The sequence below is a fragment of the Leucoraja erinacea genome, chromosome 2, assembly GCF_028641065.1.
Source record: "Leucoraja erinacea ecotype New England chromosome 2, Leri_hhj_1, whole genome shotgun sequence".
Lineage (NCBI taxonomy): Eukaryota > Metazoa > Chordata > Chondrichthyes > Rajiformes > Rajidae > Leucoraja > Leucoraja erinaceus.
In genome coordinates, this window is record NC_073378.1 from 126,572,018 (window position 1) to 126,598,932 (window position 26,915).

General features: G+C 45.1%; 1 protein-coding gene across 4 annotated transcripts in view; it reads right to left on the reverse strand.

The window, feature by feature from the left end:
* Positions 1-7,518: 7,518 nt before the first annotated feature.
* Positions 7,519-26,915, reverse strand: part of LOC129715327 (partitioning defective 3 homolog) — a 954,144-nt gene continuing 934,747 nt past the window's right edge. For 2 of the 4 annotated variants that reach the window (XM_055665217.1, XM_055665224.1), the window contains exons 23-24: positions 13,177-13,304; positions 7,530-9,638 (exon numbers count right to left, since the gene is read on the reverse strand). In XM_055665217.1, coding sequence (XP_055521192.1) covers positions 9,254-9,638; positions 13,177-13,304 — 513 coding nt within the window. In that variant the 3' untranslated portion in view covers positions 7,530-9,253. Of the gene's footprint in view, positions 9,639-13,176; positions 13,305-26,915 lie in introns of all 4 variants that reach the window. The other 2 variants (XM_055665210.1, XM_055665202.1) reach the window with 2 other exon arrangements.

Sequence of the window (26,915 nt, forward strand, 5' to 3'; positions counted from 1 at the left end):
ATTTAAATTCCCACCAGTACAGATTCAGATTCAGATTCAATTTTAATTGTCATTGTCAGTGTACAGTACAGAGACAACGAAATGCATTTACAACGAAATGGAAATCCTTACCATGAAACAGTGGGCAAGAAAAGAAAAATTGAGCCTGCATTGTCACAGACGGATGGTCTTGGTACGCAAGCGGAAAGCAATTGTGAAAGTATTATTCTAAAGTGCCGAAGTATACGGATCGGGACCTATCGCATGACAGTATTGGAACCTGTTATTTTCAGCCTCGACTTCATCAAGGTCAGTATGGGAGTGCCTCAGGAATTATCCCAAGAAATTGTTTTAGAAGCTTCAGATTTCACTAAGTGTGAATGGTGCAACGCACATGTATTGCCAGTGCTTTTCTTGCAATTAACAACGGTTGCCTACCACAGACTTCGGTCGTCTCTCAATATGAGCAAAGAGAATAACTGGTTTGATTCTGAAGCATCCACTACTGATGAACGGTACATTGCTTTGATTTTTGAGTCACTTCTGGATCTTCGCGCAGTATATGGGTGAGTGGCAGAATCTGGTGGGTTGATTGAGATTATGGGGTGAATTAAAATGGGAATTAACATAGGGATTATTGTAAACAGTGGTTGATGATGGGTGCTTGATCAGTCTTATCATGTTTATTTCTTCACAACATCCAGCCAGAGATAAAAATCAGGAAAATACTCGAAATACTTCTGAGGTCAGGCTGTAAATACGTTCATCTCAAGCTTACCCCCCAGTCTAATTCAGTCAAAAACCACTGAGTCAAGCACTGGAATAACTAAACTTTATTTTTGGATAGAACAGCATATTTCCCTATACGATACCTAAACCACCGTGGGTTCGATCCTTGTCTTTGCCTGGCCAAGCACTTCAGCCTCGTGCAAGCAGACACACTCCAAAAGGCCATGCAGTCCCAAGCGCACTACCAGAGGATTGACCTCGATCTAAGATGGAGCCACCTTTTATAGGTCCACAAACCTTGAGGAGCAGAACTACATCGGGGTGGTCTCTTTACAATCCAATCAAACATATCAATTACATCAGTACATTATTGACAGTTCCCCAAACCAATAACAGAGTCTCCCATACATTGTTTCGAAGAGAAGCTTCTGGAAGGAAGCTAACTTAACTGAATGATGCAACATGTACCCTGGAACTCAAACAAACCTGCCAGGGCATAACACTTTGACCAATCAACAAACAGCACGGTAACTGTCTTGCAACATTATTTACATTATTTACAATGCTTTTGCAGTAATCCAATCAACTTCATGCATATATTATTCTTTTGTGGTCCTCTGCAAAAATCTCATTAATTCTATACTCATACATTTATTATCTGCAACGCTGATCTGGGCTCTAGACTTACTGGCACCATTCAGCAGCTTGTCTTGTTATACACAGAAACACAGACTTGGCCAAAATGGCCTTACAATGCATGAATCCTCTGCTAAATGTTGGTTCTATTCCTGCTCCTTTTTGGCCAGGATTTACCAGGCAGGATATGTGAAAGAATGACATAGTTAAGATTTCATGTCAGTGACTTTTCCTCCTAGCTGCAAGATGTTATTTGATATGATAGCAACGTTAAACCAAATACATGATTCCTAGTGTGAAAAAAGTCAATTTGGGGGCAATAGGTGCTGGAATCTATGGAGAGGAACCAACTTTGCACTGTATTTTGGCACTCCACAGAAAACAGAGCTTAGCTTCCAATATTGGCCAGAACATGCTGGGCCAGCAGTTATCACATTCGTTGGAAAGCTGATGAGGTGCCTGATGGTATCTGTTTGAGAGATCTTTACATTTTCACCCATGAGATTCTGTCTGCTCTCAGCTGCAGGTGAACAAGTTCCTCAGTAACTAAGGAAATAAACACCAATTAGAGGGACAAAGTTTAAAGGCCAGACCAAATGTAGACTGGGCGATCATTTCGCTGAACACCTCCGCTCAGTCCGCCTGGACCTACCTGGTTGCCAAACACTGTTTAATTCTCCTTCCCATCCCCACACTAACCTTTCTGTCCTGGGCCACCTCCATTGTCAGGGTGAGGTCAAATACAGATTGGAGGAACAGCATCTCATCTTTTGCTTGGGGCAGCTTACAGCCCAGTATAGGTGCACAACCTTTTATCCGGTGTTCCGGAAACCGAAAAACTCCGAAAACCGGCCATTTTTTCCAGGATGTCGTCTGCACACCAAAGCTCGCGTTTGGCGCCAAACTTGACCCGAAACGACCCACGGTCAACCCAGGTCTGTACTACTGTAGCGGCTGCCTCCTCCTCGGAGACCGGGGAGACACTTAAACATCTGTAAATCATTGCTTAAATGTTAGTTTGGAGGACTTTTATGTGAAGTGGGGGGGGGGGGAGGGTGAAGGGGTAAACTTGAATTCTTAGTCCACTACCTGGTCGGAGAGGCGGGGAGCGGTCAATGCCTTACCGGGTCGCCGTGCATTAAGCTCCGCAGCGCTGGGGCTGCCAACTCCCAGCTGGGGCTGCGGGCGGCGCCGGTTGTAGCTCCGACCCCGGCAACTCTACCCCTGGCTGCGAGGCTCCGCAAATGTTGGGAGTCAGCGGCGTCGCAGCGCTGGGATACCAGCGGGGAGCGGGCAATGCCTTACCGGGTCGCTGTGCAGTAAGCTCCAGGGCGCTGGTTTTGGAGCGCCTCGCAGCCAGGGGTCGAGTTGCCGGGGTCGGAGCTACAACCGGCGCCGCCAACGGCCGGACGGAGCCCCCAGCTCCGCGATGTTGGGAGTCACCGACCAGGTAGGGGACTAAGAATTAAAGTTTACCCCTTCACCCACCCACCCCACCACCACCACATAAAATCCCTCCAAACTAACTGACTGACATTTATGCAATGATTTACAATGATTCCCCGGTCTCCGGGGAGGAGGCAGTCGCTCCAGACTTTTCAAGCCGCCCGCGCTACCTACCTAATCTACGCTAAAAATCTTCCATTCGGAAATCCGAAAATGTCCGAAATCCGACAAGTGTCTGGTCCCAAGGCTTTCGGATAAAAGGTTGTGCACCTGTAGTATGAATATTGATTTCTCCAACCCTTACATCCCCCCTCTTTCCATCCCTCCCCCACCCAAATTGCACCAGCTTCAAAGTCGTCTTGTTGAGTCTCATTGTCTATACTCCTTTTCACCCAGCCCACAGCTAAGAGTGACCTGTTCCCTTCATCATCGTTACATTTTTGCATATCTTTCATTCATTTGTTCTATATCTCCCTACATCACCATTTATATCTCTCGTTTCCCTTTCCCCTGACTCTTAGTTTGAAGAAGGGTCTTGACCCAAAATGTCACCTATTCCTTTTCTCCAGAGATGCTGTCTGACCCGCTGAGTTACTCCAGCTTTATGTGTCTATCTCAAAGTTTAAAGGAGATGCGCAGGCACTTTTTTTTCAACAGAGTGTGATGAACGCCTGCAACACGCTGTCAGGGATGGTGGTCGCATCATTTAATACATTTTTAGATAACCATCTGGATATGCAGGGAATGGAGGGATATGGATTAAGTGCAGGCAGATGAGAGATGGCCTTGGCATCATGGTCAGCACAGACATTGCGGGCTGAAGGGCCTGCTCTTGCATTGTGCTGTTCTACGTTCTATGATAAGAGTGCGACTTGGAAGGAGATGTGAGAAGCTGCAGTGTTGGAATCTGGAGAAACAATCTACTGGAGGAATTCAGTGAGTAACATACAGGGCTGGAAACAAATGGTCCACATTTTGGGTCAAAACTATATCAGAACTAAGAGTGATGAGGGAAGGCAGCCAGTGTTAAGAGGAGGGGGAGAGGAGTGAAGCAGGAATGAGAGGTACTTGATGGGGCAAGGCAGGGGTGAAGGGTGGTCGCAGATGGAGGCAATCGGGGAGAGGGAAGGATGAGGTTGGAAGGGAGAAGCAGGTAGATGATGGATGGAGGCAGATAAAGGAGCAAATGGAAAGAAAGGAAATAAAAGATAAAATAATGCACATTGAGCCAGTGGGAGGTGGTGGGGGGGAGAGTGAAGGTAGAGACGGAGGCTAGAAGGTGGCAAACTGTATAGTGTGAGCCATTAGAGGATAGGAGAATGGCGGATAGACCCCGAATCACTTGTGGAAGGGAGAACAGGCCTGTGGGTGAAATGTGCCTGTCGAAGATGGGTGATGGGGACAGGAGAGGGGTATGGGAAAGGAAAGAAAAAATGGGAGAACTGGGGAGGATCAGAAAGTGGGAAAAACAGACCAGAAGGGCGGGTTCCCTAGAATTGGAAAGTTGGATGCATGGCTTGCTGTCAGCCTAGGTTGAATCCCGCGAGGTTCCTATCCTCCAGTTGGCATTGGGCCTCACCTTAGCAGTTGAGATGGCCCAGGATGGACAGCTGAGTGTGAGGTTTGTGAAGGAGAATTGAAATGGCATGCGACTGCCAGGTCAAGATGGCAATAGGGCTTGTCCCACTTGGGTGACCTAATCGGCGACTTAAAAAGAGTGTCTTCGACCTTCCAGCTCGAGGGCACTCGCCTGGAAAGCCTCGATCTGGATCGACCGTCCTTGTTGAAACCGCGAGCTGGATCGGCCGACCGCACACACACACACACATCGTAACGGCGGGGGCCAGGGAAAGCGGAGGAGCGCTGTCTGCGCGATGAAGATAAAATGGCTGCACAGTAACGGTAAGGGGGGGGGGGGGGGGAAGGGGGGAAGGAGGAGGGGGAGGGGAGGAAGGGGAGAGAAGGGGAGAGAAGGGAGAGAGGGGAGAGAGGGGGGAGAAGGGGAGAGAGGGGAGAGAAGGAGTGGGAGAAGGAGTGGAGACACTTTTAAGAAGCCAGACAACTTATAATGAAGTTTAGCGGGCATTTTACCTACCGGCCGGTTTTCCCTGGTCCTGAAAACTCCAATGTGCCAATTAAAATGCCTGGTCAGCGAAGGAGATTGCCTACAGCTGCCCTCAACTGCCTTTAACTAAATAGCGACCCCACTCCACTGCACTACGAGTTAAAAAGAAATATGTTGAAATTTTCTTTCTGCGACATAGCTGAGGCTGCGAGTATGTGGGAACTTCCTTCGAGCATGAAGGAGAGTTCCAGCCACCTCATAGAACCTCCTAGGACCACGTGTTGACCATGCTGCGAGTGTGAGTCAAGGGCAAACTCGTCAAAACTCACAGATTAGGTAGCCGCAGTGGGACAGCCCCTCTATGCAGACCCTGCACAAGTGCTCTACCAATTGGTCGCCTACACCACGCTCGGTCTTGCCGGTGTAGAGGGAGCCGTGTCGGGAGTACAAGATGCAGCAGACAATGGTGGAGGAGGCTTCATCTGGAATGGATGCTTCGAGCCCAAGAGAGTGGTGAAGGAAGACAGACGCAAAATCCGGCTCCGTGTGCAGGCGCTGTCGACCCACAGCCCGTGACAGTGCGGCCGCACTGGGGGAGGGTGGGCGGAGGGCGACCGTGGCTGGACAGAGCTGACCCCGGGCGGAGAGTGGGGGCTGCCCCGAGGGATGCGTTTCTTCAGCCGCTTACACCTTGGTGCTCGGGTTCAGAGCAAAGATACAAGAGCATTTGGTTCAGAGTGCTCAGTCACCCTCCACAATTTTTTACAGCGCCAAAATTGACCATTTCGGTGAGTACGCGTTTCGTGTGTTAACAGTGAATGCCGGAGGCTGCCATGTCCTCCAGAAGGATTGAGCTGCTCCGTGCATCACGCCCTTTTGTCTCGCTGATCTTACGTGCAACCCCCCTACACGTAAGCGGCACAGTGGCACAGCAGTAGAGTTGCTGTCTTACATCACTTACAGTGCCAGAAATCTGGGTTCAATCCCGACTACGGGTGCTGTCGGTATGGAGTTTGTACATTCTCCCCGTGACCGCGTGGGTTTTCTCCGAGATCTTTGGTCTCCTCCCACACTCCACAGATGTACGAATTCGTAGGTTAATCGGCTTGGTGCAGGTTAGTGTTAATGTGTGGGGATCGCTGGTCGGCGCGGACTCGGTGGGCCACAGGGTCTTTTTCCAACGCGGTATCTCTAAAACTAAAACTAGATATAATATATGTAGTCACAGCCTTTTACACTCAAAGGGTCATGTCTGTATTATTTTTGGCCAGAGTAGCATAAGTTATATTAAATTAATTCCACATGACAACAGGGGGAGAGAGCAGGAGTCGTTCATGGCAGCCGTGCTAACAGCCTGTCTCGTCTTTTTTTTCTTTTGCTGTTTTGGCCTGTGTTTCCTGTGTTTACTTGTATGTTTTTAGTTTTATTATTATGTGTGGGGGGGGGGAACCTTTTTTATCTCTTCCCTCGACAGAGATGCAACTTTTTCATCGTTTCTCCGTCTGCACGACGGCTTTAACATCGTGGAGCTGACGGTCCCTTTGTTAGGGAGCAACTGCGGGAGCTCCAACTGCAGGAGCTCCAAATGCCCCAATCGCAGGAGCCTTGATCGCTGACTGCAGGAGCTTCGATCGCCCCGACTGCGGAAACTTCGATCACCCCATCCACGGGAATAAAGGAGAAAAGGAGGTATAAGCTATTTGCCTTCCATCACAGGGTGAAACGTGAGGTCACCGAAAAAACAAGACGGACCAGTTGCCTGCGCTGGTGAGGACTCGGAGGGATTGCCATGAGTGCAGTGATCTCAGTGTTTGCGGGGGAGATAGCTCCATGAGAACGGCTAGTGCGAGTGTGGACGGCCTTCTGACTGTTTCGGGCAGACAGGGACTGCAGAGAGAGTGTCAGCGGTCGGTTCAACTCTGGTCACATCACGGTGAAGGCCCAGACGTTGAACTAGTAGCTGTGGGTCTCTGCTTATGCTGCATGCCCTGGGGATTCTCAACCGCCGCTGTGGTGGCTGTTTAAGTCTATGTTTAATTTTTATGTGGTTATGTGTCTTGTTGCTTTTTTGTATGACTGTTGGCAAATCAAATTATTTTGTATGTTTACATACTTGGCTAATAAATTAATTACAATGGCGTCGTTTTGCAACTGAATTGCAAAATTCACTGGCAATCTTCAGCATTCATGAATGTTGCAACTGTTTAGTCCTCACCATGAATGTGGATTGAAGAATAAATAGAACAGTGTAATTTTATAATAAATATACTGGAAGCTCTCAGCAGACCAGGCGCGCCTGTGTGGAGAAATAACGTTAACGTCAGATTAATGATGATTCCTTAAAAAAAGGTGGCAATTAAGAGAGTCTAAATGAGAGATTAATCAGGTCAGTTTGGGGGGAGTTCCCCCTGCCACGGGTACCATGTAATCCCGACTAACCCGTCTCCGCCACCTGGTTTGCCAGGTGAGGAGGGGGCTGTGGACCCCCAGCAGGACCAAAAACAAGACCCGTCAATGGGCGGATGAGCTTCCAGCGAGTCAACGGCCATCCACACTTGAGTATTCTATGCAATTCTGTTTTACTCCTCACAGATGCTGCCTAACCTGATGAGTATTCCCAATGTTTGCAGCATTTATTTCAGATCTCCACTTTTTGTTTTTGCATTTTGATTACCATCGCAATGCAAACTTTTTTTGTTCACCGTAAACGTGATTCAATCGCCCTCTCCGCCGATGTGACCTTGTCACTTGTGAAATACACTTGGGAAATGAGCAAGCACTCGCACAGAATGTATTGCAAACAGTATGAAACAGCCTTTTTATTCTTAAGTGATATGTACAAGAAAGCTGTCGTACAATTGTTTTATACACTGTGTAAAAGAGCCATTAAAAACCGATTGCACTGTGCTTACATTTTGCTTAACACATTGTAGTAAATTTGAAATAAAGGCAACAATCTAGCAAACAGGACATCAGTAATTGCAGAGAGCTCTCCCGTACTTTGACAACAGCTCCACAGAAATAAACGGAGTCCTGAAAAGAAATAGGCACGGGCTTCCAGGTTCACACAGTGCCCAAAGCAGTCAATGTGTGAGAACTAATCTCAATTCATCCTCTCCCACATCTGGAACTCCAGGCACTTAATTGTTCCAACCTCCATATTCCAAATAAGCACTTAAGAAATCATTTAAAGGAAAGCTTTCCAAATTCCCAAATGTACACTAGGGTATCACAGTAAAAAAAAGCAATAATAAAACATGAATCACTTATTTGTGTGTCGTTTCATATATAAAACAAGAATTGTTTCTTCCTCTTTTGTTCTTGAACTTGCACAGACATCATTGTTTACTATATAGCCACTCACATCTGGTACAACACAAAGCTATAACAAGAACTGGAAGCATTAACACCTCCCACTTGACCTAACAGATTTGTCAGTGTTGCAGACTCGCATGAAAACCGCTTGAGTTTCCCTTCTTTACGTTGCCCCGCGTTTCCCAATGGCCTGTTATGAGATGCATTGCTCCACACTGTTGCCCTGAGGGGCTTGCTGTGGTCAGGACCTTCATACAACAAGGCAAGACTTTCGAATTTGGACTAACACTCCCTCTGTGCAGGTTACAGGCTGTAAACTGAACTGAACACGTGAAAGAATCACACAATTGGCAGTGATTCCTTTCTCCATCAATGACCGAGATGGATTACAATGAACAGCGGCATGGCAGGGTCTATAATCTATCAAGCTCCACTATTTCCATGGGGCCTTCTCTGTCAGATTTTGAAGAATTACGTAACCAAAAAGTACATTGCAATTTAATTGTTTTTTCATGAAATGTGACAGATTGCATCCAAAAACACAAACAACTATTCTCTAATGGAGGAATATTAAAAATGAGGACACAGAAATTTCCTAGTTGATGTTTAAATTAATTTCACATTTAAAATTGCCCTCGTGGGACTAGTGTCATATTCCTGAATGCAACAATTTACGCTGAGTTGTACACATTTGGAGAAAATGGAGAACCATTTTATAGTTTCATGCGAGACCAATGTGAAGTTAGCAGAATACATCCCAGCCTTGTGGTTGCTGAAAATTACACATGGCGTCTGGTGAAGAATCACATGGTTAGATCCTCGTGACAACGGACCTCTTCAGCTCCCACCTGATTGTCAAACTGTGAGGAAGTCTCTCTGCGTTATTAGCTGGCGGCCGAGATAGACAGAAGGAGGCAGGTTAAGGCCGGTGAGTCCTTTCTCAATTTACTGAAGGCACTGGAGTAGAAAAATGCTGCAATAAAATCCGCTGGAGATTTGGAAGTTCTTCTCCTTTGATATTCAGAGGAAAGTGACTTAAAAAAGTGACTTATTGCCTTGTATGCCGAAGTTCACATGCTGGGGTCAGGGATAGAAGGGACGACCTTTGTCATGCATTTGTAACCTGGACAGCCGGGCTACCTGAGAAGGGGAGGGGGGCACGTCGTGTCTGTACGGCCCTTTTGGAAGGCTGTAGGCCGGATCGGCCTTGTAAGAGTCGTAATTATTATTCCCTTCCCCAGGCTTGCTCATGACCGACTGATCCTTCTGCCGCTGCTCCTCCTGTCGCAGCAACTCCTGGGTCTCCATCAAAACCCGGGCATTGACTCCGTGTCCGAGGTAGCCATTCCGGGAGCCCTGGTAACTGGAATATCTGGGATTGTCCTTTGCACTCTGAAACCCTTCGCCCGGGGTGTAGCCTTTATCCCAAGCCTCCTGACTCATGGAACTGGAGTTCTTTTTGCCTTGCCTGCAGAGAGATACAAATAAGTAAGTAAGTAAGTAAGTTTATTGGCCAAGTATTCACATACAAGGAATTTGCCTTGGTGCTCCGCTCACAAGTAACAACATGACAATAACAGTGACAGTTACAAATGACTCAGAAAACACTAAACATTAATAATAATAAAACATTAATGATAAAACACCATTGATCAAGCATGTGAACCAACAAAATACCAGATCAGAGGGAGGCTACAGATTTTTGGCTGTTGAGTAGAGCAACTACTCGTGGATAAAAACTGTTTTTATGTAGGAAAAGAGTAGGAAAAACCCCCGGTTAACTTCTCAGCGCAGAATAGGTGCAAACAACGCTGGAGTAACTCAACATCTCTGGAGAGGAGATATGGGAGGCGTGAAGGGTCTCAACCCAAAACGAAACGCCTGTCTGACCGGCTGAGATACCCCAACTTTTTGGGTCCAGCTGCTCACCTGTTGGAGGGAAAGGTGAGAAATGCCAAATGGGACACTGTCAAGCAACATATTCCCACATGGATTCTTGATGAATGAAATTATACTGTTCCATGCATTTGTTTTTGGCAGATTGTTGTCAGAATTAAAACCACCAACAATGTTGCTGTTCGCAACACAGATGTAACATTGCAGAGTTATGCCCCTGTCCCACTTAGGAAGCCTGAACGGAAATCTCTGGAGACTTTGCGCCCCACCCAAGGTTTCCGTGCGGTTCCCGGAGGTTCCCGGAGGTTTTTGTCAGTCTCCCTAATGGTTGAAAGTGGTTTCTGCTTCTTCTATGTTCCGGCGATTATTTCAAAAAATTCAAAACCGGCCGCGACTAGAAATAGGTTGCGGTTTTAAAAATCGGTAATTTTTTAGTCGAAGCCAGTTGCGATGCTAGTTGAAGGTGGTTGCCGGAGGTTGCAGGTAGTGGAAGGTAAGACCTTCCGGCAACCTCTGGCAACCACCTGCAACCTCCGGCAACCACCTTCAACTAGCATCGCAACCGGCTTCAACTAAAAAATTACAGATTTTTAAAACGGCAACCTATTTTTAGTCGCGGCAGGTTTTGAATTTTTTGAAATAATCGCCGGAACACAGAAGAAGCGGAAACCACTTTCGACCATTAGGGAGACTGCCAAAAACCTCCGGGAACCTCCGGAAACCGCACGGAAACCTTGGGTGGGGCGCAAAGTCTCCAGAGGTTTCCATTCAGGTTTCCTTTCGACCATTAGGGAGACTGACAAACTGAACCGTTCAAGGCAACCACATGGAAACCTTGGGTGGGGCGCAAAGTCTCAATTATCCTGGTTTCTGCCTCCCAGCCAGGAGATAACGCTCAGCAAAATTCCCATCTCTCGGAAGCTACACTGTGCCAGCCATTACCACGGATGTGGAGAGGATGTTTCCACCAGTGGGGGAGTCTAGGACTAGAGGCCACGGCCTCAGAATTAAAGGCCGTTCTTTTAGGAAGGAGATGAGGAGGAATTTCTTTCGTCAGAGGGTGGAATTCTTTGCCGCAGAAGGTTGTGGAGGCCATCAGTGGATATATCTAAGGCAGAGATAGATAGATTCTAGATTGGTACTGGTGTCAGAGGTTATGGGGAGAACGGGGATAGAAGGGAGAGATAGATCAGACATGATTGAATGGCGGAGTAGACTTGATGGGCTGAATGGCCTAATTCTACTCCTACAGTAAATCTGTAGATTATGGCATCCTCTGTAGAAATTCAAGATCACATAAATTGCTCCCCTATCTATTAGCAGATGGGTTGAAAGTCTGCTAAGGAAACTACAAGTGGCTAAAAACAATATAGATTTGACATGAGGGTGTGGCAAAGGCATTCTCCTTCTGGGTCTTGGTTTAAATTAAACCCAGACTGATGAAACATAAACATCAACAATGAACTGCTTCAGGCCAATTCATAGACGCAGAGATGACATGACAGAAGGCGTACACATTCAACAATGAAATAAGTGTGATGAAACAATTGCAAGTTTTTCCAAGTAATACATGTTTGCAATAAATACAGGGGCTTCTCTTTTAATTAAACTGTCAAAATATTTGAGTTCTCAGTAAGTGGGCTGCATAGTACAGCTTCCTTGTTAAATGACCTTCCGTATAAACCCACTTTGGTTTATTATGATTCTAGATTTTTACAATTATTCCAACAAAATGTTCCAAAAAGCTTCCCAATAACCCGTCTGACCCGGTAAAACAACTGGAAGTTGTTTAAAGTGAAATAGACGAATGATCAACATTACATACACGACTGCCAAGAAAGCAGCCTGATAACACACATATGGCTGCAAGCCCTGAATAGCTGGCTCCCCCCAACCCTTTCCAATCCTTGTGTGCATTCTTGGGTTAATATGGATACTCCACAAATACAACTGCCTCCTTATTCACTTGCATTGTCCTCTCCCACTAATGTTTTTCTCCATGTTACCATTCAAGGAAAAAAGCAGCAATAAAAAATGATCCATATTGCTAAAAAGAAAAGGAATTGACTAAATTGAGTTGTAGTTTTGGCAAAAAAAAATTAAACCAATGTAACGATCTGCAACTAGTAAACTCTAATTTCCCCATTCACGAGAATCATAATTTTACTTTTTCCAACTATTGCGCATTTATTAATGTTCATTTGTTCTGCATTTGATATTCATTATTCAAAAGGCTATGTATAATGTATAATGCGGCATGGTGGCACAGTGGTAGAGTTCCTGCCTTACAGAGCCACAGGCCCCGGTTCGATCCCAAGTACGGGTGTTGTCTGTACGGAGTTTTACGTTCTCCCCGTGACCTGCGTGGGTTTGCCCCGGGATCTTCGGTTTCCTCCCACACACCAAAGCTTTACAGTGCTGTAGGTTCGTTGATTTGGTATAAAGAAAAATGTAAATTGGCCCTGATGTAAGATAGTGTTAATTTACGGGGATCGCTGGTCAGCACAGACTTGGTGGGCCGAGGGGCCTGTTTCCACGCTGTATCTCTAAACTAAACTAAACTATGTAGACCTGTCCGCCAATGAGATTTGATAGACACAAAAAGCTGGAGTAACTCAGCAGGACAGACAGCATCTCTGGAGAAAAGAAACTGGTGACCTATCGGGTCGAGAACCTCCTTCAGACTGAGAGTCAGGGGAAAGGGAAACAAGAGATATAGACTGTGATATAAAGAGATATAGAACAAATGAGGGAAAAAATGTGTCTGTATTCGTTCTCACGTAACAATGGCCTGTTTTCTGTATCATCATTACTTTTTTTGCATATCTTTTATTCTTTTGTTCTATATCTCTCTACATCATCATTTCCCTTTCCACAAACTCAGTCTGAAGAAGGGTCTTGACCCGAAACGTGGTCCATTCCTTCACTTCCGAGATGCTGCCTGTCCTGCTGAATTACTCCAGCTTTTTGAGTCTATCTTCGGTTTAAACCAGCATCTGCAGTTCCTCCCTACACATTTTGTCTGCCAATTACATTTTTGTGTGGCCTCAGGTATAAAATTAAACAAACAGTCTCTGGCTTTGAAAAACACCTCACGCTGGAGATCTCACCTTGGCAATGAGCTGTATTGTCGTTGAGCCTGCTGGAAACTCTCCCTTTCTTCCTGTCTCTGCCGCTGCAGTTGCACTTCCACGGACACAGAGTGTCGACCACTTTGAGCGTAGGGGCCAGTGCTAGGCTAAAGTAGAATCACAAAAAATATATAATGAGAGGATTTCACAGTGTGGTCTTTTACAATTGTCGACCGACTATCTAGCTGTTCCTACTCACCTGTACGGCTGAAGATCGGCGAGTACAAACATGCACAGACTCAAAAAGGTCACAGTGCTTCTAGACGGTACTAATTGGTTTGAATTGTCAGATCTGCTTTTCTAATTTCTGATCTTAGCACATTACGATAATAGGAAAGGAGTTTCAATTTCCTTAACAGTATTTCATGTCAAACTGTTGAATCTGGTGTAAGATCTGGTATATGTCTTTCTTTCCTTTCCTGGAAATAAATTAAAGATCTTACGCAATAATATCCTGGCATTTAACATGTAATTGTACCTTTTGCTTATAATATATATATATATATATATTTATGTAGACGGAAATGCTGGAGAAACTCAGCGGGTGAGGCAGCATCTATGGAGCAAAGGAAATAGGCAACGTTTTGGGTCGAAACCCTTCTTCAGATCCGAACGTATATTTATGAAGCACATATATTTAAGTACTTCATAGCCACAAAAACTCAGCAGGTCAGACAGCATCTCATAAGGTCATAAGGAATAGGAGGAAAAGGAGGCCATTCTGCCCATCATGTCTACTCCACCATTCAATCATGGCTGATTTATCTCTTACTCTGAACCCCATTCTCCTGCCTTCTCCCCATAACCCCTGACACCCGTACTAATCAAGAATCTATCTCTGCCTTAAAAATATCCACTGACTTGGCCCCCACAGCCTTCTGTGGCAAAGAATTCCACAGATTCACCACTAAATAAGTCATGACTTCAGAATTAAGGGACAGAAGTTTAGGGGTAATATGAGGGGGAACTTCTTTACGCAGAGAGTGGTGGCGGTGTGGAATGAGCTCCCAGTGGAAGTGGTGGAGGCAGGTTCATTGGTATCATTTAAAAATAAATTGGATAGGCATATGGATGAGAAGGGAATGGAGGGTTATGGTACGAGTGCAGGCAGGTGGGACTAAGGGGAAAAAAATTTGTTCGGCATGGACTTGTAGGGCCGAGATGGCCTGTTTCCGTGCTGTAATTGTTATATGGTTATATGGTTATATGGTAAATAAGTTTCTCTTCATCTCCTTCCTAGAAGAACGTCCTTTAATTCTGAGGAATTCTATGACCTCTAGTTTTAGACTCTCCCACTAATTGAAACATCCTCTCTATATCCACTCTATCCAATTCTTTCACTATTCTGTACGTTTCAATGAGGTCCCCCTCATTCTTCTAACTAAGGGATAGGTGATGTTTCGGGTCAAGACCCATCTTCTGAAGAAGGATCTTTTTTTCTGTTGAAGAGATGCTGTCTGACCCGCTGAGATACTCCAGTTTTTTGCGTCTACCTTCGGAATAAACCAGTTCCTTCCTACACTTTATGCACTTCATTGTTATTCTAAGCCGACTGCATGGATGACTATTTCCAAGCTGTTGCTGTTCAAGAGTAAACTTATCGGTATCACAAAATGGAATGTCAGCTTTAAGCATTGTTGAGAACATTATTGTGAGATGAAGTGTGGACTTGTATTGAGGTAGCGGTTCTCATGAGAAGATATTGTACTAACACTGACAAACATGCTTTCGAAACATAATCCAATAACATTTGCTTCAATAACATTAAGAAATCAGGATATTTTTTGTTCTGCTCCCATGTGACACATTCTTTAAAAGAGCACAAGCATCTGCACAAACATTGTATTTTGCAAGTGAAGCATAATTATGAAAATCATTTCCAGCTTCAGAGGTCTTGCATTTAGAAACGGCAGGGCATTATGAAATAGAAATAGTCTAAGCATGATGGCCAAGAACTTGTGAGACTGTCAAAGTTTTAGTAACGAATAGGGTCAGGACATGAGATGGACAGAAGTCCTCTTACAAGTAGTAAGAGTCAAGAGTGTTTTATTGTCATATGTCCCGGATGGGACCATGAAATTCTTAAGCCCCTGTCCCACTTTCCCGAGTTTTCCCCTTGATTCAAACTCGGAGATGCCAGCCGTAGGTACTTGGGGCTATTTATTTTAACTCGTGGACATTTTTCAACATGCTGAAAAAGAGTCCCGACTTATCTGATGCCCCGAGTACCTACGGCTGGCATTACGAGCCGCTACGACACATCTACAGACTCGCTACGAACGCGGACATTCCCCGAGTTTGAATCTAGGGAGAATTTGTGAGTAACTCGGGAAAGTGGGACGGGGCTTTACTTGCTGCAGCACAACAGAATATGTGAATATGTAAACATAGCACATAGCGGGGGGGGGAAGAGAAAAAAAAGTTCAATAAATAACAAATAACAATAATAATATAGTCTTTTGCAGTTCAGAGCTTATTCGTTGTTGTGTTTAATAACCTGATGACTGTAGGAAGAAGCTGAGCCTGAACCTCAGTTTTCAGGTTCCTGTACCTTCTTCCTGATGGCAATGGTGAAACGAGTGTGTGGCCAGGATGGTGTGGGTCTTTGATGATGTTGGCTGCCTTTTTGAGGCAGCGACTTCGATAGCTTTTTGAGACAGCGACTTTGTAGCTTTACAAAGAAAGATAGAGGCAGGACCCAAGAATGGAAGGAGTAGGAAGGAGGTGAATCTGTTTTCACAGCACTATTCTTCAACTCTAAATCTAAATGTGAATGCACCTATGACTACAAGCTGGGGCTTCAGTACCCTCATCAGTTCCAAACCCATCATTGGACTTGGGGAACTGGGTCTCTACTCTTCCCTGTGGATGTGGATGTGGAGAGGATGTTTCCACTAGTGGGAGAGTCCAGGACTAGAGGTCTTTGCCTCAGAATTAAAGGACGTTCTTTTAGGAAGGAGATAAGGAGGAATTTCTTCAGTCAGAGGGTGGTGAATCTGAGGAATTCTTTGCCACAGAAGGCTGTGGGAGCCAAGTCAGTGGATATTTTTAAGGCTGAGATAGATAGGTTCATAGAAACATAGAAACATAGAAAATAGGTGCAGGAGTAGGCCATTCGGCCCTTCGAGCCTGCACCGCCATTCAATATGATCATGGCTGATCATCCAAATCAATATCTCATACCTGCCTTCTCTCCATACTTTAGCCACAAGGGTCAAATCTAACTCCCTCTTAAATCCAGCCAATGAACTGGCCTCAACTACCTTCTGTGGCAGAGAATTCCACAGATTCGCCACTGTGTAAAAAATGATTTTCTCATCTCGGTCCTAAAAGACTTCCCTCTTATCCTTAAACTGGGACCCCCTTGATCTGAACTTCCCCAACATCGGGAATAATCTTCCTGCATCTAGCCTGTCCAAACCCTTAAGAATTTTGTACATTTCTATAAGATCCCCCCTCAATCTTCTAAATTCCAGCGTGTACAAGCCAAGTTTATCCAGTCTTTCTTCATATGAAAGTCCTGCCATCCCAGGAATCAGTCTGGTGAACCTTCTGTGTACTCCCTCTATGGCAAGAATGTCTTTCCTCAGATTAGGAGACCAAAACTGTACGCAATACTCCAGGGTCTCACCAAGACCCCGTACAACTGCAGTAGAACCTCACTGCTCTTATACTCAAATCAAATCCTTTTGATTAGTACAGGTGTCAGAGGTTATGGGGAGAAGGCAGGAGCATGGGGGTGAGGAGGGAGAGATAGATCAGCCATGATTGAATGGCGAAGTAGGCTTGATGGGCCAAATGGCCTAATTCTACTCCTATCACCTGTGACCTTATGACCTGTGCAACTGGAAGCTTGACTTCCTCAACAGCAGGGTGGCAACAACACTCCTCCTTGTGAACACCAACACAGGGGCACCTCAGGTCTGTGTGCTTTGTCCCCTTGATCTACCCTCTCTCTCCAGAGATGCTGCCTGTCCCGCTGAGTTACTACAGCATTCTGTGTTTATCTATTATCTTAGTACCTGTTTAACGGTTCACATCCGGTGAATATGCAAGGAAGACCCATTGTTCTTTTGAATACACTTGCATGAGAATAAATAATGACCTTGCAGAGCACAAAGTCAGAACATTTGGGGGGAAAAAAAATCAAATTTGTAAACCTTGAGACAGGAAGAGATATGGCACAAACAATAATTTGTTTGGGTCAGGATATGACAATTATCCAATTTCATGCAAACCTGATGGTACTTTTATTATGTAATTACTTTAATCCATTTACCGTATTCTAAATGAATAAAAGATTATTGCATGGAAGTTCATTCAGCCTATTGAGTGTGTGCCATTGTTAACTCTTCAATTGAGCTCTCAACTATAACCTAATTTCCCTGCCATTTCCACAGTTTCTATACAAATTCTTCCTTTTTCAAGTACTTAGCCAATTCATTTTTTTTAAATTAGGCTTTAGTCCTGCATCAAAAACCACATTCCGTGGTATAAAAACCTGTGTGAAAAGAAAATGCACCAAGTCACTTTTGATCTTCCTGTAATGTTAATCCTGATTATGTGGTCTTTTGTTATTGAACTACTGAAGTCGGTGAGGAAATGATCTTTCATTTTTGGAATGTATCACAACTTGTCATAATTCCAAAAGAGTCATATTACATCCCTCTTTAACTTTTCCTGTTCCAATCAAAACAAAATACGTGCACCTCCTCCAACCTCATCTACTGTATCCGTTGTTCAAGATGTGGACTCTACATCGGCGAGACCAAACGTAGACTGGGCGATCGTTTTCGCTGAACACCTTCGCTCAGCCCGCCTGAACCTACCTGATCTCCCGGTTGCTAAACACTTTAATTCTCCCTCCCATTCCCATTCTGACCTTTCTGTCCTAAGTCTTCTCCATTGTCAGAGTGAGGCTAAATGTAAATTGGGGGAACAGTTTCAAGTAACCACTCTTTCTTTCCCTCTCTCTCTATCCCTCCCCCACCAAAATCTTGTTTTTACCCAACAAACAGCTAACAACACCTCCAACGTGACCCCACCACTCGCCACATCTTCCCATCTCCCCTTATGTCTGCCTTCCGCAAAGACCGCTCCCTCCGCAACTCCCTTGTCAATTTTTCCCTTCCCTCCCGTACAACCCTCTCCCCGGGCACTTTCCGTTGCAACCGCAAGAAATGCAACACCTGTCCCTTCACCTCCCCCCTCGACTGCATTCAAGGATCCAAGCAGTCGTTCCAGGTGCGACAAAGGTTCACCTGTATCTCCTCCAACCTCATCTACTGCATCCGCTGCTCTAGATGTCAGCTGATTTACATCGGGGAGACTAAGCGGAGGTTGGGCGATCGTTTCGCCGAACACCTCCGCTCAGTCCGCAATAACCTACCTGAACTCCCGGTGGCTCAGCACTTCAACTCCCCCTCCCATTCCCAATCCTACCTCTCTGTCCTGGTTCTCTTCCATTGCCAGAGTGAGCAACACCGGAAATTGGAGGAACAGCACCTCATATTCCGCCTGGGTTGCTTGCGTCCAGATGGCATGAATGTTGAATTCTCCCAGTTTTGCTAGCCCTTGCTGTCTCCTCCCCTTCCTTAACCCTCGAGCTGTCTCCTCCCATCCCCCCGCCCTCGGGCTCCTCCTCCTCCCTTTTTCCTTCCTTCTCCCCCCCACCCCCCATCAGTCTGAAGAAGGGTTTCGGCCCGAAACGTCGCCTATTTCTTTCGCTCCATAGATGCTGCTGCACACGCTGAGTTTCTCCAGCATTTTTGTGTACCTCCAAGCAGCTAACAATGGCCTGTTTCCTTTATCTTTGTTACTTTTTTGCATTTCTTTCATTCATTTTTCTTTATCTCTCTACATCATCGTCGATCTCTCATTTCCCTTTTCCCAAACTAGTCCGAAGAAGGGTCTCAACCCGAAACATCACCCATTCCTTCTCTACTGAGATGCTGCCGGTCTCGTTGAGTTCCTCCAGCTTTTTGTGTCTATCTTCAAAACAAAATAGCAAACACTTAAGACCTTCTTCACAGCCAAGAACTCTCATTGCAATGCCATTCTATTCTCTTTGCTCTGCTCTTATCATTTGGCTTGTTGTATTCCGAGTGTCATGATTAATATCAGGGACAACTACTTCCATTGACATGGGATCTAATATACCAAAATTGTCTTAATTTGTTTCATAGATCATTATCAAATTCAAAGTTACTGTCAAAGTATGTTAGGGCAAATGAATTTTTAAAAAGTGCCAGTCATAGAGGCAGGATTTAAAGGTCACCTTATCAAGGAGAGATAAAAAGTGAATGTAGCTTTGGGAAGAAAATCCAGGGCTTATGTTTTAGGCAAAGGTGCCAGTACAGAAGTAATTAAACTCAGGAATGAACAAGAGACTAAAAACAGAGGAGGTGTATAAGGCAGGAAGAGATGACATTGAGAGGGAAGGAGAAGTGGGACCCAGGGAAAGAGGACACAGCCATGCATGGTACACATGTGGCAATACACAACTTTAATGATGTTATGGAAATAAAAGTCAACTTTGGGTCAAATGCAAAACCAAAGTTGCAAAGACACTATTCTTTGGTTCAGGTTCATACTAAACTAGTCGGGAGTTGATGGTTAGTAAATAGAGTTTGGGTTGGGGTTGGGGTATTCCAATTTTTTTTTTTAATACCCTTTTTTTTAAATTGTCCAACACTGGCAAGGCCACTATTTAATGAATGGTGAATTGCTTTTTCCAAAGCTGGTGGCGAGCTGCCTTACTTGAACCTTTGTGTGGTCTTCGGTTAGATATAAATCCAGCATTGAAAAAGGATGAGTGATGCCCTTCAATATCAGGATGGTGAAAGTCATGGAGGAGACACTGCAGGTGATTAGGTACCCAAGTGTATCTTTACCCTTATCTTTCTTGGTGGTAGACATCATTGGTTTGGTAGATGCAGCCAGAGTAGATGGGGACAGTAAGCCCAGTGTATATTGTAGACAATACACACAAAATACACTGTGTGACAATGGTGGAGGAAATGAAAGATATGGGAGGTTGACGGTGTGTCAAATATTTGGGCTTGTTGTCCTGGATGGCGTTGAGCTTCATAAGTTCATAAGTGATTGGAACGGAATTAGGCCATTTGGCCCATCAAGACTACTCCGCTTTTCAATATTGGCTGATCTATCTCTCCCTCCTAACCCCATTCTCCTACCTTCTCCGCATAACCCCCTGACACCCGTACCGATCAACAACAATCTATCTACTTGGCTCTCCACAGCCGCCTGCCTGGCAATGAATTCCACAATCACCACCCCTGATGAAGGGACTTGGCTCAACAGTTCATTGGCCGTTCATTGGCTGTAAGAGGGGTTAGATGAATTCCACAGGGGGGTATTCAGAGAAGGCAGGTCTGACTGAGTTGGATGATCAGCCATGATCCTCCTCGACTCCAGGCTCGAAAGCTAACCTGCACCTAATTTTTAATGTTCTATGTTCTATGTTCATCCTTTAACTCTGAGGCTGTCCTAGACTCTCCCACTAGTGGAAACATCCATTCCGCATCCGCTCTACCCAGCTTTGTGAGATCTGTTGGCAAGAATACCGTAATTAAGGTTGTATACTTGCACTTCTGTATCATATTTCTTGCCTTGTAAATGGGGTAAGGAACCTGGAGTGCTGGGGGCATGAGTGAGCCACTTGCCTAGGGAACCCTGCCTCTTGTTTGTTTTTATACCCAAGATATTTCTGAAGCCAGATATGGCCGTTGAGTTTCTGCTCAACAGCGACTGATGGTGAGGGAATGATAATATCAAGGGTGAGTGGGTAGACTCTCTCTTGCTTGAGATGGCAGTTAACTAGCACTTTCATACTGCGATTGGTACCTGCTGTTTGTCAGCCCACATCATCACAATGTTGTCTGGACCTTGTTGCATGCCAGTTTAGATACAGCGTGGAAACAGGCCCTTCGGCCCACCGGATCTGCGCTGACCAGTGTTCCCCGCATATTAACACTATCCTACACACACTAGGGACAATTTAGTCATACACCAAGCAAATTAACCTACAAGCCTGTACGTCTTTGGATTGTGGGAGGAAACCAAAAATCTCGGAGAAAACCCACGCAGGTCCTGGGGAGAAGGTACAGAGTCTGTACAGACAGCACCTGTAGGCGGCATCGCTACGCCACCGGTTGTGAAGAGTTGAAACATGAAATTGAACATTTGGCAATCATCAGCAAAAATCTCCACTTTAGCCTGGAAGAAAAACCAGAGTTGAAGGAGCTGGAGGAGGTAGGACCCAGGAGACTGCCCCAGGAATTCCTTCAGTAGTGCCTTCAGGCTGAGAAGATTTACTTCCATCAACTATCTTCTTTTATGCAAAATATGAATCCAACGACTGCAGTGCTTTTTTGTTGATTATTGATCCATTTTACCAGCTCCTCAATGTAACACTAGGTAAAATAGAGTCATAGAGTGATACAGTGTAGAAACAGGCCCTCTGGCCCAACTTACCCACACTGGCCAACATGGCCCAGCCACACTAGTCCCACCTCCCTGCATTTGGTCCATATCCCTCCAAACCTGTCCGATCCATGTACCTGTCTAACTGTTACAAATATTGGGATAGACCCTGCCTCACTAGCTCCCGTGACAGCTTGTTTCATACATCTACAACCATTTATATGAAATAGGTTACCCCTCAGATTCCTATGAAATCTTTTCTGCTTCACCATAAACCTAGGTCCTCTGGTCCTCGATTCACCTTCTCTGGACAAGAGATTCTGTGATTCTACCCGATCTATTCCTCTCTCATTATCTTATAGAGAAGATCACCCCTCATCCTCCTGCACCCCAGCCAACTCAACCCCTCCCTAGACCTCAGACCCTCTAGCCCTGGTAACATCTTCGTAAATCTTCTCTGTACCCTTTCCAGCTTGACAACATGTTTCCAGCTTGACAATGTATTGACAAATGTTGCTTTGATGTTACTTCCTAACTCAACTCAGGAATGAAACCCTTTGCTCTGTGTTTGGACCAAAGCTGTGATGAGGTTTGAAATCAGGTTAGGTCTGGAGAAACAAAAACAGGTCATCCCAAGTAAGTTATTGGTGTATAAGTGTATCTTGACTGTATTGTCAATGACATCTTCTATCACATTATTCATGATTGGGAATAAATGACGGGATGGCTATTAGCCAGAATATATTTCCGCCTGCTTTTTGCGAGCCAGACAAACACAGGCAATTTTCAGCATCGTTGGGTAAACGGCTTTGTTATAACCTGGCGCAATAGCATGGCTGGGGGCACAACTAGTGTTGAAGCACAAGTCTTCAGTAATACAGCAGGGTGTTGGCCAGTCTTGTAGCACTTAGCTGTTGTTTAATGTTACATGGAGGTAATTGAATTTTGGCTCAACACTGGCTTCTACAAAAGTGGATATCTCAGGGGGAAGCTGATAGTGATCATCAATACATTGCTTCAGGCTGAACGTGGTTGCAAATGCCTCACATGCTGGGACCTATCATTACTGAGGATGAGGTTGTTCTCCAAAGACGTACAGGTATGTAGGTAAATTGGCTTGGTAAATGTAAAAATTGTCCCTAGTATGTGTAGGATAGTGTTAATATGCGGGAATCGCTGGTTGGTGCGGGCTTGGTGGGCCGAAGGGCCTGTTTCCACACTGTATCTAAACTAAACTAAACTAAAAAGGTTCTTGAAGACTACTCCTCTTTTAAGCTCTGACTATTGCAAGGGGTTTAGCATGCAAATGAGCCTGCGTTGCAATTTTACTAAGCTGGAACCTCATCACTGTCAGGTGGGTCTAATGCAGCTCTCAACATGCCCCCTTAGATTTGCATTGAACTAGGATTGCTTTCCTGCCTAGATCAGAATGATAGAGATAGGAATGTGCTGGACCAGGAGGTCATAGGTTATGCTGGTGTATACTTCTTCTGCTGCTGATGAAGAGATGACCTCACCCCAGGGATGAAACATTTTGAGTTGCCTGATCTGTTCGGAATTTAAACCAATTGTAGGCTGAGTTATAGGAGCGGAAAATACTACAAAAAGTAGAGGAGCGGAAAAGACTACAAAAAGTAGTAAACACTGCCCCATCCATCATCGGCACTGACCTCCCTACAATTGAAGGTATCTATCGCAGTCGCTGCCTCAAAAAGGCTGGCAGCATCATCAAGGACCCACACCATCCTGGCCACACACTCATCTCCCCACTACCTTCAGGTAGAAGGTACAGGAGCCTGAAGACTGCAACGTCCAGGTTCAGGAATAGCTACTTCCCCACAGCCATCAGGCTATTAAACTCAACTCAAACAAAACTCTGAACATTAATAGCTCATTATCTGTTTATTTGCACTGTATCTGTTTATTTATTCATGTGTGTATATATTTATATAATGGTATATAGACACACTGAACTGTTCTGCATCCATGCCTACCATGTTCTATTGTGCTGAAGCAAAGCAAGAATGTCATTGTCCTATCTGGGACACATGACAATAAACTCTCTTGTTGGAGGCTCACGACATGACAGAAAGGTGGACACAAAATTGTGGAGAAACTCAGCGTATCAGGCAGTATCTCTGGAGAGAAGAGATGTTTCAGGTCAAGACCCTTCATCAGACAAGGTGTTCTTGGTACAAAGATAGGCTTTGTGGCCACAAGGACTGCGTGGTGGTCACTTCTACCAATGGTATCATGGACAGATGCATCTTCCAAGAGTAGATTGATGAAAACAAGGGCAAGTAGATCGCTCTCTGCCCAAGACTTTAGTCGGCTGAGTCTATGCAGATGCGAGTAGGCCTCTCTTGATGTTGGTTAATGACATCCCCTGCCTGAAGTATATTCTAGCCCTTGCTACTCTTGGAGCTTCTTTCAATTGTATCTCAGCACAGAGGAACACAGCAAATCCGAGGCAATGAGAACTCGTGGGTTCTGGAACCAAAGTTGAGGACTGAGGGTTATTCATCCCTTTCTGTATGCTACAGTGCAGACACCTCTGGCGCCTTGTCCTGTCGATGGGACATTCTCAGAGATCAGAGATTAGACAATAGACAATAGGTGCAGGAATAGGCCATTCGGCTCTTCGAGCCAGCACTGTGATCATGGCTGATCATCTACACTCAGTAACCCGTTGCTTCCTTTTCCCCATATCCCCTCTCCGCTCTCTTTAAGAGCTCTATCCAACTCTCTCTTGAAAGCATCCAGAGAATTGGCCTCAACTGCCTTCTGAGGCATAGAATTCCACAGATTTGCAACCCTCTGTGTGAATCTCATACATTCTAAATAGCGTACCCCTTATCCTTATACTGTGTCCCCTGGTTCTGGACTACCCCAACATTGGGAACATGTTTCCTGCCTCTAGCGTGTCCAAACCCTCAATGATCTTATATGTTTCAATAAGATCATCTCTCACCCTTCTAAATTCCAGAGTGTACAAGCCCAGACTCTCCATTGCATCAACATATGACAGTCCCGCCATCCCGGGAATTAACCTGGGATTAATTGTGATAGATGAGGCCAGCACATTGCCGGGGAAGGACTGTTCATCTACTAATGAATGCTGGACATAACACTCTAACAATTTAGAGATAGTGGATGTTTAAGAAAGAACTGCAGATGCTGGAAAGATCGAAGGTAGACAAACATGCTGGAGAAACCCAGCGGGTGAGGCAGCATCAATGGAGCGAAGGAATAGGTGGTTTCGGGTCGATACCCGTCTTCAGACTGATGTGGGAGGGGGGGGGGGGGGGGGGGGGGCACAGGAAGAAGAAAGGTAGAGGCGGAGACAGTGGGCTGTGGGAGAGCTGGGAAGGGTTAGAGGTGGACTCCATCATCAAGTTCGCTGACGACACCACTGTTGTGGGGCGTATCACTGATGGGGATGAGTCAGAGTATAGAAGAGAGATCGAGCAACTGTCCATATGGTGCCAGCGCAATAACCTGGCCCTCAACACCAGCAAAACCACGGAACTGATTGCTGACTTTGGAAGGGGTAGGATGGGGACCCACAGTCCCATTTATATCAACGGGTCGATGGTGGAGAGGTTCAAGAGCTTCAAATTCCTGGGCGTTCATATTTCCGAAGATCTCTCCTGGTCCCAGAACACTAATGCAATGATAAAGAAAGCACATCAGCGCCTCTACTTCCTGAGAAGATTACAGAGTGTCGGTATGTCAAGGAGGACTCTCTCGAACTTCTACAGGTGCACAGAAGAGAGCATGCTGACCGGTTGCATCGTGGCTTGGTTCGGCAACCTGAGTGTCCAGGAGCAGAAAAGTCTACAAAAAGTAGTAAACACTACCCAGTCCATCATCGGCTCTGACCTCCCTACCATCAAGGGGATCTATCGCAGTTGCTGCCTCAAAAAGGCTGCCAGCATCATCAAGGACCCACACCATCCTGGCCACACACTCATCTCCCCGCTGCCTTCAGGTAGACGGTACAGGAGCCTGAAATCTGCAACATCAAGGTTCTTCCCCACAGCCAACAGACTATTAAACACAACTTCAAACAAACTCTGAACTATAACAGCCTATTGCATTTTATCTGTTTATTAATGTGTGTGTATATATATATTCTATGGTATATGGACACACTGATCTGATCTGTATTTATGCCTACAATATTCTGTTGTGCTGCAGCAATGCAAGAATTTCATTGTCCTATCTGGGACACATGACAATAAACTCTCTTGACTTGACTTGACTTGAAACTCACGTGAATGATCAGGCAACACCAGGGAGGTGAAAATGGACAAGGCCAAAATCTCATCCTTAGAATAGACCCAAGGCAAATGGTTGTTGGCATTGGGTGAGAAAGGAGAATGCCAGCACATAACTGGAAAGGTAAGTATTGAACCATCCGAGTGCAGTCCCAGCCAACAGTGGAGATACCTAGAACAAATTATCCCTAGGGTCTGATCACAACCTCAATGTTAGTGCCCATTTATGTTGAATAGGTAAGGATCCACGTAACAATATTGCCAGGGCCCGAGGTAGCATTTGCCAAAGTCTTTCACGAGAAGGGAAAAAGAGAATATGTCTCTTTGTTTCTGAATGCAGAGCTCAAATCCAAATATGAGGATCAACAGCTCCAACTCAGTCCCTCTGAGAACGATTTATGGTCAACCAGTTTTCACAGGATGAACAGAACACCAGTGGGGGAAAGAGGGGGGAGAAAAGCAAAGTGACGGGAACATTGTGCATGATGAATTAAAATGGTCATATTGAACAAAAATAATCAAAATAAGATTACAAGCTTTCCATACAACTATTAATCAATGTAAATACCTGGTTTTCATGGGACTTGCAACTACATTTAGATTAGCCAGGTTTTTTGCCAACTCCAAGTCCGGACTTGGAAGCCATCCATTTTAATAGGGAGTTGGGAAAAGTTCATTAAAAAAATATATTTATTTGTTGCTTCAATGCTTTCACATACAATTGCGAACTGCGATTTGGCAACTAATTTAAACTACCGAACCTGCAATTTAGGAAATAATTCTATTCCTCCAGATAATTGTCCTTGTCCTTCAGAACCCAGCCTGTACATGACAGGAAACTGTTTAAAACGGTTATAAAATTAAAATACACAATTGTTTGCCCTTTGACCCACTATGGTTAAGTTCCAAGTCTTTCAGAGTCCAACCTTTTCCCACAGTTCTGGTTCCCAGACTGTGTGCTTTTTCGTCCCTACCCCCCACCTCCACCATCGC